Source organism: Ixodes scapularis, unplaced genomic scaffold (genome assembly GCF_016920785.2).
Source record: "Ixodes scapularis isolate PalLabHiFi unplaced genomic scaffold, ASM1692078v2 PGA_scaffold3__209_contigs__length_174095766, whole genome shotgun sequence".
Classification (NCBI taxonomy): domain Eukaryota; kingdom Metazoa; phylum Arthropoda; class Arachnida; order Ixodida; family Ixodidae; genus Ixodes; species Ixodes scapularis.
The window spans coordinates 151,990,181-152,003,742 of record NW_024609868.1 but is presented as its reverse complement, the minus strand read 5'-3'; the positions used below and the strand labels follow the sequence as shown (position 1 = coordinate 152,003,742).

General features: G+C 48.4%; 1 protein-coding gene across 1 annotated transcript in view; it reads left to right on the top strand.

Annotated features, from left to right (window-relative positions):
* Positions 1–10,348, top strand: part of LOC8050955 (leucine-rich repeat-containing protein 15) — a 65,219-nt gene extending 54,871 nt beyond the window's left edge. The window contains exon 2 of the mRNA XM_029990420.4: positions 9,564–10,348. Coding sequence (XP_029846280.2) covers positions 9,564–9,667 — 104 coding nt within the window. The 3' untranslated portion in view covers positions 9,668–10,348. The remainder of the gene's footprint in view (positions 1–9,563) is intronic.
* Positions 10,349–13,562: the final 3,214 nt, after the last annotated feature.

The following is a 13,562-nucleotide window of genomic DNA, read 5'->3' as shown; positions in this document are numbered from 1 at the left end:
GAGACTTCGTTGATCTCGTGGACCGCCTGCAAGAATGAGTTGAGGCGAACTTTCACTAACCAGTATCGACAGGAGAGGGCCGAGGACCTTCTTCGAATGAGAACCCAGGGCGCAAACGAGACCATCACCAGTTTCGTCGAGGATGTCCTGCGCCTGGTCACTCGCGCCGACCCTCAAGCCACCGACGAAAGGAAGTTGCGGATCGTGATGCAAGGCGTACGAGATGACATCTTCGGAGGCATCGTCCGCAACCCGCCGACCACCGTCGAAACGTTTGTAACAGAGCCGACCAACATTGAACGGGCCCTGCAAGCACGAGCCGCTCACTTCCATCGAGCTCCTGCCGTCGCTGCACCCACGCCGTCAAGCTGCGCCCTCAGCCCCAATATTCCGGGGATCCAAGAAATAGTCCGGGACATCGTCCGTGAAGAACTGAAGAAGCTGATACCTGCCGCCGAACGTCCAGCTTCACTCTCGATCGCCGAGATTGTTCGAGAAGAGGTCCAGCAAGCGCTCCAGCCTTGCGTTCTCGCCGACGCCGCACCGGAACCACCAGCTGTGACCTATGCCGCCGCTGTTCGTCGTCCGCAGCCTCCTATTGCTCGGCAGTACCCATCTGCACCCCAACGAGAAGCCTCTTCGCCGCAGTACACGCCGCGCCAAGAGCAGCGTGGACTTCGAAAGACCGACGTGTGGCGCACGGATGACGGACGCCCGGTGTGCTTCCACTGCGGGGAGGCTGACCACGTTTACCGAAGGTGCCCCTACCGCCAGCTCGGCCTGCGAGGATTCACTCCAAACGACCGTCGACCTCGTGTTGGAGAACGACCAAGGGACATCGAGGAACACCTCCGTCGCCCTCCGTCACCAGCGCCCACAGCACCACGAGGTTCCCGTTCTCCATCCCCCCGACGTTCCGCGTCGCCATCCCGTCGGTCGCGCCGTGACAGCCTGTCTCCCCTATCTCGGCGGGAAAACTAAGTGCGGCAACGCCTGGAGGTGCCGTTGCCGAAGACGACCCGAGTAAAGAGCCTCCAAGAACGCCGGAGCGCTCCCACTCTCCCGACGCCACGCATCGCTACGACGCCCCTGCAACGGTGTCCAACAACCTAAACGTCGTCATCGACGGCCACGACGCATCGGCACTCGTGGACACCGGAGCAGACTATTCAGTCTTGAGTGGGAGGCTCTCCCGCCGCCTTCGAAAAGTCATGACGCCGTGGGAAGGACCCCAAATACGAACCGCCGGAGGACATCTCATCACACCAGTCGGGAGATGCACTGGTCGCGTCGAGATCCACGGTGAAACGTGCCCTGTAAAGTTCGTCGTTCTGCAAGACTGTTCGAGGGACGTTATCCTCGGAATGGACTTTCTCTGCGAGTATGGCGCCGTCATCGACCTCGGAACAAACCGGCTGACGCTACGAAAACCTGCTCCACCAGCGGAGGAACCCCAAGCGACGTCACCCACGGTCCGAGTCCTCGCAAACCACGTAAACCTACCACCGCGGTCGAGTGTTTTCGTACTTGTCGGGATCGACGAAGCTTCCTGCGGCGAAGTTCTTCTCGAGGGAAGCCTCCAATTGCTCCTGGGAAGAGGCATAGGCGTCGCAAGGGGAGTAGCTGAACTTCAGGATGGGCGGACTGTGGCCCTCGTGATGAACTTCCGAAACGAAACGCAACACCTCACGAAAGGTGCAGCCGTGGGCCACGTCGAGAAACTCCGAAACCCCGCCGAAATCACCGCGATTACTGACGAATTCCCGCCGCCCCAGCAAGACAGTACGTCGCCAGCGCAGCTCGACGTTGACCCTAAGCTTCCGGACCCGAAACGGCGTCAGCTGGTTAACCTCCTCGCCGAATACCGCGACTGCTTTGCGACGTCGTCGAAGGTGCGCCAGACCGCGGTTGCCAAGCACCGCATCGTTACCGAGGACGACGCGCGCCCTGCGCATCGATCGCCGTACAGAGTCTCCGCTAAGGAAAGGGAGGTGATCCATCAGCAAGTTCAAGAGATGCTGAATGACGACATAATCCAACCTTCAAGCAGTCCATGGGCCTCTCCAGTCGTGCTGGTTAAGAAGAAGGACGGAACTCTTCGGTTCTGCGTGGACTACCGGCAGCTCAACACGGTTACGAAGAAAGACGTCTACCCACTCCCCCGCATCGACGACACTCTAGACCGGCTGCGCCACTCTCGATACTTTTCATCGATGGACCTGAAGAGCGGCTACTGGCAAATCGAGGTCGACGAACGGGACCGAGAGAAGACAGCCTTCGTCACGCCGGATGGACTGTACGAGTTCAAGGTGATGCCCTTCGGACTATGCACGGCGCCAGCAACTTTCCAGCGTGTCATGGACACCGTACTGGCAGGGCTGAAGTGGCAGAGTTGTCTCGTCTACCTTGACGACGTCGTAGTATTTTCAGCTGACTTCGACGAGCACTTGAGACGACTCCGAGCTGTTCTTCAAGCCATTCAGACCGCCGAACTCACACTCAAGCCGTCAAAGTGCCGGTTCGCCTATGACGAACTGAAGTTCCTTGGCCACGTGGTCAGTAACGAAGGCGTCCGCCCAGACCCCGAGAAGACTCGCGCCGTCGCGGCATTTCCAGCGCCGACAGATAAGAAGGCCGTGCGAAGATTCCTTGGACTTTGTGCCTATTATCGACGCTTCGTTCGGGATTTCGCAAGGATTTCCGCACCACTTACGAATCTCACGAAGGACGCCGAGAAGTTCGAATGGGCCGAGGAGCAACAGCAGGCATTCGACGAACTGAAACGACGACTCCAGACTCCTCCTGTGCTTGGACATTTCGACCAGGATGCGGAAACAGAAATTCACACGGACGCAAGTAACGCGGGACTGGGCGCAGTACTAGTCCAAGTGCAAGAAGGCATCGAGCGAGTCATCGCCTACGCAAGTCGGGCATTGTCCAAGGCGGAGAAAAATTACTCTACGACTGAGAAAGAATGCCTTGCGGTCGTCTGGGCAATAACGAAGTTTCTTCCGTACTTGTACGGGAGCCCGTTCCGTGTAGTCACGGACCACCACTCGCTCTGCTGGCTTGCGAACCTGAAGGACCCGTCAGGACGCCTCGCTCGATGGAGTCTCGACTACAAGAGTTCAACATGACAGTGGTCTATAAGTCAGGCCGCAAGCACAGCGACGCCGACTGCATGTCCAGAGCCCCCGTCGAAACCCCTTCCGGCTGCAGCGACGACATTGACGACGAGTGCTTCCTAGGAGCAGTGAACACCGACGATATGGCACGACGTCAACGGGACGATCCTGAGCTGCGCGCATTAATCGAGCACCTGGAAGGGGGCAGGAGTACCGTGCCACGAGTCTTCTCACGAGTACTGCCGACCTTCGCCATCCGACAAGGTGTACTCTACAAAGAGAACTTCGGCGACAACAACACACCGTGGTTGCTGGTAATCCCGAGTGACCTTCGAGAGGAGATCTTCCAAGCCTGCCACGACGACCCGACATCCGGACACCTTGGTTACAGCCGGACACTGGCCCGTATTCGTGAAAAGTATTACTGGCCGAAGCTCCCCAAGGCCGTCCACCTATACACACGATCATGCCACGAGTGCCAGCGACGCAAGAAACAACCGACGAGGCCGGCCGGACTTCTGCAGCCCATTTCTCCTCCAACTACACCCTTCCAGCAGATCGGAATGGATCTACTTGGTCCTTTTCCGCCTTCGACGTCGGGGAACCGCTGGATCATCGTCGCCACAGATTATCTCACGCGGTACGCCGAAACGAAAGCTCTTCCTTCAGGGACTGCTGTGGAAGTCGCCAAGTTTTTCATCGAGTACATCGTCCTCCGGCACGGCGCTCCCGAAGTTATGATTACAGATCGCGGATCTTCGTTCATGGCCCAGCTGACGCAAGAGATCCTTCGTCTCAGTGGCACCGGCCATCGTCGAACCACTGCATACCACCCGCAGACCAACGGGCTGACCGAGCGACTCAACAAGACAATCGCCGATATGATCTCTATGTACGTCGACGTAGAGCACAAGACGTGGGACGAGGTGCTGCCCTACGTCACGTTCGCCTACAATACGGCGGTTCAGGAGACCACTGGATTCACCCCTTTCCAGCTGGTACATGGTCGGAAGGTAACTACCATGTTGGACGCAATGCTGCCCCATGAGCCATGTGACAATGAGAGCGACGACGCCCAGGCGGTTGCTCAACGCGCCGAAGAAGTCCGCCAGCTCGCCCGACTCATGATTCAAGACCAGCAACGCGTCGACGCGGGCCGCTACAACCTTCGTCGCAGGGACGTTCACTTCCAGCCCGGAGACAGGGTGTGGGTGTGGACGCGCATCCGTCGCCGCGGCCTCAGTGAGAAACTGCTGAAACGATACTTTGGACCATACAAGGTACTTCGTCGCCTCGGCGAGCTGAACTACGAGGTGATGCCCGACGGAACAAGAACATCATCACGCCGCCCACCACGACCTGAAGTCGTCCACGTCGTGCGCCTGAAGCCGTACTATGCTCGATAGGACTGTGGATCTTATGTGTTTAGAGTGACTCTTTAGTTTGCCGTTCTTTTTATGTGCTTTGTTTTGTTTTGGGATGCATCGGGGCGATGCACTTTTTAAGGGGGGAGTAATGCCGCGCGCCACGTATGCAGCGCGGCCGTAGCCTAACGGTTATCGCGCTTGCCTCCCCCGCGAAGGGCCAGGGTTCGATTCCTGGCCGCGGCTATGCATTTTTGGTAACACTGTAATGTAATGTTCTGGTGAAATCGAGAACCGTCTAGCTGATTCGAGGTCAGAATGTTCTACGCGTCGAACCTTCTACGTCGAATGCTCCAGAAGCCAACGTGTGTACAAAAGCGGCTCCGCGGGCAAGCCGGAGTCAGTTTTCGCCTAGCGTTCGACTCTGCTGCTACGCCGACTTCGACGCCCGCGACGCTCCGTTATTATCTTTTGTACCCTTTTATTTTTGGCACAAGTTCGCCACATTAAACATTTATTTCTTTCTGTTTATTTATTGTTTATTGGTCACCACCCGTGACAATATGTCTCATTAAAGTCAATACCCTCCGAACTTGTTCGATGCTAAAATAACGATCGATGAAGAAACGAAACGGAAAACTCAAAGGAGATAACACTTCGACCCTCAAAATTACCTGTTGAGTTGCGTGTATTTTTTATTATATACACGTGGGTTTTTTTCGATCGATATTGAGCAAAACAAAAAATGAACACGTATAGGATTCACATTTTTGGTACGATATGAAATTTGAAAGTGGAAAACTTCAACGTGCTTTTGTATGCAGCGTTTATATTTGCCTATTCACTTAGTAACAATGCAACTTTCCTCAACGAAAATAGTATTTATTGAATCAAAAAATAAAAGACGTTTACAATTCTCTGTAATGCCGAATTAGAGCGCAGCCGTTGAGGAGGAGGAGGGGAGGCTACGGAGGGGAAGGTATGCCCGGCCCCTCCACCCCCTCCGTGCCCTCCTCTCCAGCTCCCCTCTAATTCAGCGAGAAATTTTCGCTGAATTTTCCGCTAAACTTAGTGAACATTTCCCAGATAAATTTAGTAGGGAAATGTTTTCGCTAAATTTAGCGGAAAACGTTTTTCCGTTAAATTTAGTGGGAAAAGTTCCTGCTAAATTTATCGGTAACGTTTCCCCGCTAAACGTAGCGGAAAATGTTCCCCGCAATTTCCTGCTAAATTTAGCAGAAAAAATTTCCCGCAAAGTTTAGCGGAAAACTTGTCCTGCTATATTTAGCGGGAAAATTTACCCGCTGAATTTAGCGGGAAAATTTTCTCTGCTAAGTTCAACGGAAATTTTTCCATTAAACAGCGGGAAAATTTTCCGCTAAATTTAGCGGGGAAATTTAAAGTTAAATTAGCGTTGCATTATGGGAAAATTTCCCCGGTAAAGCTAGCAGTAAAATTCTCGCAAAATTTCTCCGCTAAAGTTAGCGTGAGAATGTTTTCGCTAGATTTAGCGGGGACATATTTGCGCTAATTCTAGCGGGAAAATTTTCCCGCTAATTTTTCGCAAAATTTCCCCGCTAAAGCTAGAAGGAAAATTTTCCCGCTAGATTTAGCTGGAAAATTTTCACACTAATTTTAATTGGGAAATTTTGCGAAAATGTTTCGGCTACATTTAGTAGAGAAATTTTCCAATAATGCAACGCGCGGTTAATCCCGCTTGCATTATTCCCATAATCCAGTGTGCGCGGTTCCGCCGACTGCGACGGTGACGACACTCACGCTGGAAACGGGCGCGTAAGAGCTGCACTCTATACACGAACTCATCTCTGTGACGTCACGGCGCGGTGGTGGCGCGTCGGTCGCACTTCCGGTCTGGGGCTGTGGGCAGAAGTCCCCATGCCAGACGTGCATTCCTGCGTTGTTTTGAAAGGAATTAGACAAAAACCTGCCTTTTCGTCAAAACGCCGCGACTGGGGCCGTACCAAAAGTGTCGAGAAAGGTGTGAAGGTCAGTTTTCACGTGCTCGGTTCGTCCGAGAATCTGGATATGTGCCGTGAAAAGGGAAAAGCAGACGCCGTCGGACAACGATTGCTGGGGCGGGAAGCATTTTGGGTTGAATTCACTGATACTTGTGGTCATCAGATTTATTTGTTTTGTTCCAACATGAACGCCAGAAAACTGTTAAGTTGTGCGGACCACCTGCGGACTACGTTCAGTCCACCTTCAAGTTCGAACGGCCGCCTGATCGTTCGAACTGTCATTTGCTCTTTGAAACGTTTCTGCTTGTCGTCTGCTCTCTTAGACGACGCCGGTCCGTACACAAAATGTTGGCCCGGTATTTGCGATAAGAAGTGAGTGCAAGCCTCAAGAGACTTAAATTTGACGGTTGGTAAGCGGGCTCGATGTAAACAGTAGATACAAGGAGATGTTGGTCATTGTTACCAGTGACCAACACCGACTTGTTATGCCTAATTCAGTTGGTCCGATTCTGCTTGCGATTGTCAGTATCGTTGTCGACCACCTCAGCTACGGTTCACGCTTTTGCAGCCCGAGCGGCGTCGCGACTGAAAATTCCGAGCGAAATCTCATCATGCGAATCAGGCTTTAGAGTACTATCTGCGGCGTCCACGCGGAATGAATCGCCACATGTCACATTATTCACGCGAAGTTTTGCGGTGTAACGAGCCTCGGTAATTTCGCTGACGCCGCTCAAGCCTAGTTAGACATCGCCAGGAAGACGTAGAACCAACAATTCGAACGTGAAAAAGGGCAGGGGGACTCACACCGACGCCGACAACATCGCATTTCAATGGTTTCTTTATGGGCGACAGAGAGCTCCTTGCCCACACCCCTATCGCGCATGCGCGGCGCCGGTGGCGTCCGCTAGGGGCGCTCCGGGCGCTCCGGTTTGTTTGTAAACATGAGTTGGTGTATAAATAAGACATTTACAACTCTTTGTGATGCGAAATTAGAGCGGAGCTCTTGAGGTATTGCGATTTTGCGACATACCGTGCTAAAGAATTTTAGAAATATATATATATATACAAATGTAGCTGCCGGTGACGTTTCTAGGAGGAGGAGGGGAGGCTATGCAGGAGGAGGAAGAGAGGAGGATACGGAGGGGGAGAAGGAGGGGAGGGTACGAAAGAGGAGGAGGGGAGGGTATAGAGGAGCAGGGGAGAGTACAGAGGAAGAGAAGGAGTGGAGGGTATGGAGTAAGGCGGGTGGGTACGGAGGAGGAGGAAAGGATATGGAGGAGGACAGAACAGTTCTTTGTATCCTCCCCCCTTCCCCCATACCCTCCCCTTCTCCTCCTTCTCCTCCGGTTACGGTGACGGCGACGCCGACGCCGCAAAAGAAGGGAACTAGCCCCTAATGCCTCGTTCGCACTTGCGAACCGGCGGCCGGATTCGCTAGAATTCTGACGCCGGGCGACGAAAGCAGGCAGAATTTTCGGTGGAGAGCGAGATCGCTCTGGGACCAATTTTGAACGCCGGAAAAAAAAAAAATTCGCTCGCCGCAAGCCAATCAGAACGCACGGGGAAGTGGCGCTTGCTGACGTCAGATCCCCGCTGACGAGCTGGCGACGATGGCAGCGAGACGCGCGCGGGCAAGGAGGAGGTTTGGGAGCTCTTGTCAGCTCACGTGTGTTCGGGAAACAGCAAGACACGGCGCGCCGCGCACTCCGGAGGCGGCAACGAATGTGAGCGGCCCGATCTTTTTTCGGCGAGCGAATCCAGTCGGCGGCGAGTGCGCATTTCGCAAGTGTGAACGAGCCATAAGAGCTGCGCTCTAGAATAAATATGAATCCGAACGCACATGTCCTGAAAAGAAAAGAAGAAATCTCCAAGTGAATGTTTATGTTGTCTTTTTGTCTTCTACGTTGTTGAGGCTAGCTTAGTTTCAGAGTGCTCCAGGCCTTCGTGGCAGCGCGAGCACGTCGTTACGTCTTGCGTGTCATTTGCGTACGCTCGAGCAAGTATTCAGCTTTGACAAGGCCACGAATATTATGCTAGCCTTGCCAAAGTTGCACAAGAAGCTGGACGGAGAGTTCAAGCAATTAAGTTCTTCCACAAAAGCAATGTTATCATTTAGATGTAACGTTAAATATGCTCAATGTTTCGTTGTTCCAAAAACTGCGTGGTATAGTATTCAGATGTCTTTGTTTTGTTTTACATATTTATCAACATGAAAATGCCTCAATGTGTACTCTACTTTTTTTCATTATTGCCCTTCCAATACAACAATTTGCGATAAAGCTGCAAAGTAGACGGAAACATGTTAATGAATCTAGCAAAATACAAATAAAACCATTTTGTTGACCAACCTCAGTCTTTTTTTCCAGATAAAAAGGTTCCGCTCAGTCATAGTGCGTTTTAAGCACATTCATATGCGTCTACCGTCTATTACCTTGTACACTGAAAAAGAAGTGATATAAATCAGTACCAAAGAGCGAACGACAGTTCACGAATATAATTTGGTTCTAAATGCAATGCCAAATTTAACGCAGTTTCTATGTACTATTATTGCATATGACTGCACAAACCTATACCTAAACCGATATTAAGGGAAACCATTTTCCTTAAGTAGTTCGTATCTTGTTCATATCCGCACCTAGTAAAGCATGTACAAGTTTCTCTAGACAAATGCCTGCTTCATAAGCTGTCAAAGACGCTTGCAGCGTGTATAAACCATCATAAGCGTCCTCTGTCTGAAAAAGACCTTTCAGGTCTCGTTATAAATAATAATCTAGGGGAAAAACAAATCCACGCCTAGTCCGCACCTCTAGATTGTCCACACCAGATGAAGTTGAAAATGTTTATTAAACGTGTATACAATCCGCGGGCCGTAGTGCTCAAAATACGCTAATTTAAATTATAAGAAAAAATATAGCTCGCTCATATTCGGTCTATCTCTTAAACTAAAATAGTAAAGTGGCCTACTTGGACAAGCATTATGAACAATCTGTTCATATTGTTGTCTGTCGATCGCAATTTTTATCGTTAATTTTGTGTGCCCTCTACGGTAAGAAGCAATCCGCCAAACTTTCCCTCTATCTCTTCCTTTCATGCAGGAAATCCCTGGCGATGCGACAACTCCCTGGTGCGAGCACTGCAGGACCTAGACACGAGGATGGTCGAGGTGTCCGGTCGTCCCCAGTGCTACCTGGCGCCCTAGAGCCACGGCCCCAAACCAGAAGAAGAGCAACCTGGGCCGCCGCGCCCAATACCATCTAAAAGACAAAACCTGCGTAGCTGATGCTTTGTGGCGACTGTCTTCGCGCTTCAGTGTTTTAATGCCGCCTGGGGCGGATTCGGGACCCGCAAGCTTTGTCTTCTAGGAGGTATTGCGCCGCCCCCCTGTGGAACGACTCTCATCAACACTCCACCCTTTCCCCAACAATTTCCTTCCGAGAGGCGGCGGTCGTTAAGAACACAGGATACGTTCATTTGGCGAGTCGTAAACTCTGGGTCCCGTTAGTGTCCCTAGTTTGGCCTATTTTTTAACGACTGTCGTTGTCAATAGGTGACCGGGACGCCGCCAAATAAACTTAGATTTTTTTTATAGCCGTAATTGTTAAGACCCCACCTCAGTCAGATGTTTGGTGCGTCGTGGTTTCTAATCTCTCACACTTTTTTTTCAAAGGATTAGCAATGTTACCAAGCTTCCGATGAATAACGGAAATAATTTCATCTCGAAATTTACTCCTCAAAAATGTTGCTTCTGTTTCTTCACCGAGAGTATAACATAAAGCACCCGATCCCCGGCAAACTTTAGAAGGCGCTAAGAGTTGGGAAATATATATATGACGCTAAAACTCTCGCGATCGTCTTTGTTGTCATGCAGACATTCAGGAGGTTTTGAGGAGATGTAGACTTTCTGTAGGTTGTCAAAACAAATTTTGAAAATAATATATGTGTTTCACATCTAAGGTATTTCAGAGGAATCGCCTGAAAGGGCAACTGTAAACACAACTGTTGATTCCTAGAAGAAACAAATGCCACTTAAAATTTGATTCCTTACATGTGAGTTACTGCTGCAAATTAATGAAACGTTTCATGAGGATTAAAAACGATTGGAGGCTGTTAACATGAGTTTACGAGAAAACAACAAAGAACGGGATAATTTTCATGAAAAAGCACAGTGGAATTAAGAGTGGTAGACAGCTTCCAAAAACAACAAGTGGGCACGATTTTGTAGTGACTGAATTATTGCTGTATCTAAAACTTATTCGAGAGAAACAACCCGCAAACTTCACTTTTATTTGGCGTTTCCATAAGTGCCGCTGCCAGCAAAAGTGAAATGGTATTTATAGGCCGTGAGCGTTTCGCTATGTTTCTGCTTACACTTCCGAACACAATATTGTTTCTACAATGTTGAAATTTCTCACCACTCTGCCATAGAGCATGTCTGGTGAAAGGATTATAAACAGTCTTTCGTCTCCGACTTGTGTCTACGAAGTAAGTCGTCAACGGTCCAAGCTTATAGACAATATATATAAAATTGTAAAGAAGAAAAAAATCAAATACATGAGCAATCCAAGGTTAAAAACCTTAGCATGAGCGGCGCCACAAAGACATAGATTTAGAAGAGGCAGAAAATAGGCTTGAATGTCGTATCCTTTCACATCTTAACCGGTAGAATTATTGAGATTACGAGTAGCCACTGACAAGGTGAGAACGGCAGGGAGATCCTTCCGTTGTCCCCCCTTCCGCGCATATCCTTACCTTCGATGATCACACTTCGACGACTCGTGTTCCTCAAGCGCGCAAACCCAGGCAAAGCGCGGTAGAATGCATCGACGGCCTGCTGAAAGCCGGGCATGCGAAAAAGACAGCCCGCCGTTGTCACCCTGTTAGTGACAATAGAAAAAAAAATTAATGTATCCGCACGAAACTGAGATTATCAGCGGTGAAAAGACAACGTTTGAACAATACTGGGCTGTCATGCACAACTTTACACGCTACAAGGGCACGCAACATTTATTGAGACTTATTTCCGGTGCAAAAGCGAATCTCCTGAGAGCAGATTTGTGCTAAAATACTTCAAGTTATTTTCGTAAATGGCAGGCCGGAGGCGTCAAATAAAGATGAACACACTAAAATAAATAAAAAAACAAACAACCTAAGTAGCCTAGCTGGTCCACATATTAGCACACCTGATAGACCCACTCCATTTGCTTCTATACCATTTCTAGGATGCCAGCGTAATTAAGAATGTCATACAGTTATTGAAATTATAAAAGACGCACCTTGTAACGTCTGTGGGTGAATAACATTAAGATAAAAGTAATTTAGTGCATTTAGAGTATTTTCGAAATGTTTAAGTTAACAAGATGATATACAGCATGTCAATAACTGTATTGTGACCTTGCCTAGCGCATCAATTCCACAAAAGGTTTATCGCATTTCATACATTTCGGTTTTTTCATCAAAATATAAAATCAAGAGAAGGAAGATGAGATCAATACAGCAACATTAGGGAGACATTACTGTAGTTTTAATATCGTGTGTTGGAACAGTAAAGTCAAAGCGAACATGTACAGTAGGCATATATTGAGATTGAAGTGGCAATCACAATAATTCCGAACTCGTAGTGGCTCATAGAAGCCAGATACTGGCAAGCTCAAATATACTATATTAAGAATGGGAAAGATATTATTGAGGCCCAGGTCCAGCTCCACTTTACCAAATAAAGCGCCAGATGAAACGTAACAGATAATCTAATTTGAGAAACAAATTAGACTGATTCAGCCGTGCAGAAATTATAGTATCGCCGTGATGGTACGGAAATTCGTTTCATAACATAATTAGCCAAATATGTATTGTTTGCAATTTTAGGGAAGGGTGTAACTGTTCAATTTTGTTTTTGTTAGCAATTTACGTGATGAATTGAATCTCGCCTTATCGCGCTCCGTGCTGTCCCCGCCATATCATAATATAAAAGTTCAATTAATTTAGTTGCAGGTTTGTATCTCAACTTTACCGCACAGTCTTACATTAGAAGAGCACCACCTAAGAATTGTATCCTGACATTGTCTATATAATAGCTTTCGCAGAGTGATAATATTAAACTTTGTTTGGAAGTTATTTTCTTAGATTATCACGCAGGGTATACAATATTGATGTGGAAGGCACCGTCATATTATTTTTATTCCTTTAGCGAGAGTGGTCACCGTGGTTCGCGCAGGATTGGTACCCTATAAACACCGAAAGCGGTTTTATTCATTAAAAAAGATGCAGCTTTAACATGATCAAGATTTTTAATAGCATATTAAGTTAAAACACTGAGGTAAAATGTGGCTTCACTAGCGTTTAGTGGGAATAAAAGTACTAGTCAGAAAATACATCTTTTGTGTATTTGGTTTTTATACTCCAAATATTTTAAGAAAAATACTAAAGAATTGCTAAGTTTTGTGCAAGGAGTAATCACCATGTAATTGTGAAGTTCATCAAAAAGTGTTACTATCCGTTTGTGAGGCAGGTAAGGCAAAAAAAAATTAGAAATGGAATATAACGTTTATATAAGACATTCTTTACCTTAAAAAAAGCCCATCGTACCAACTCCCAAATTTATAGAGACTATCCCCCAACGTTCAGGGAAACCTAGCTTGATCCAAGTGGTTTCGTGGCGAAAGAGCACCTAGTTCTAATAATATTGTTATTAATAAATAATTTCTTCAGATAGTAAACGCTGCACATAAACAGATTCGTAAACAACATGGGTTTGCATAATATTACACACTAGCCGTTTCTTGACAGTTGTACTATTGTTAACAGTTCAACCGTTGTACTACAAGACAGCGCATTTCAGACGTGCAACTGCAAAGCCAGTACTGTGATCCTGATGTCTAGACGTGTCAGAGACACTTCCTCGTAGATGCTTGCTTGCCTAGATTAAAAAAGGGAGCTTATCAAAACGTTTCCCGTTTCGCAAGTGTCGCCCCTTATTCTTTATATGTGCCATTTTGGGTGGATTTTTTTACGTTCGTGCTATTTTTAAAGTGTACTTCAGTCTGGCAAAAGCAACGGATGTAATCTTCCTGCGTTCCCTCGGTTTTTTTACGTAATTT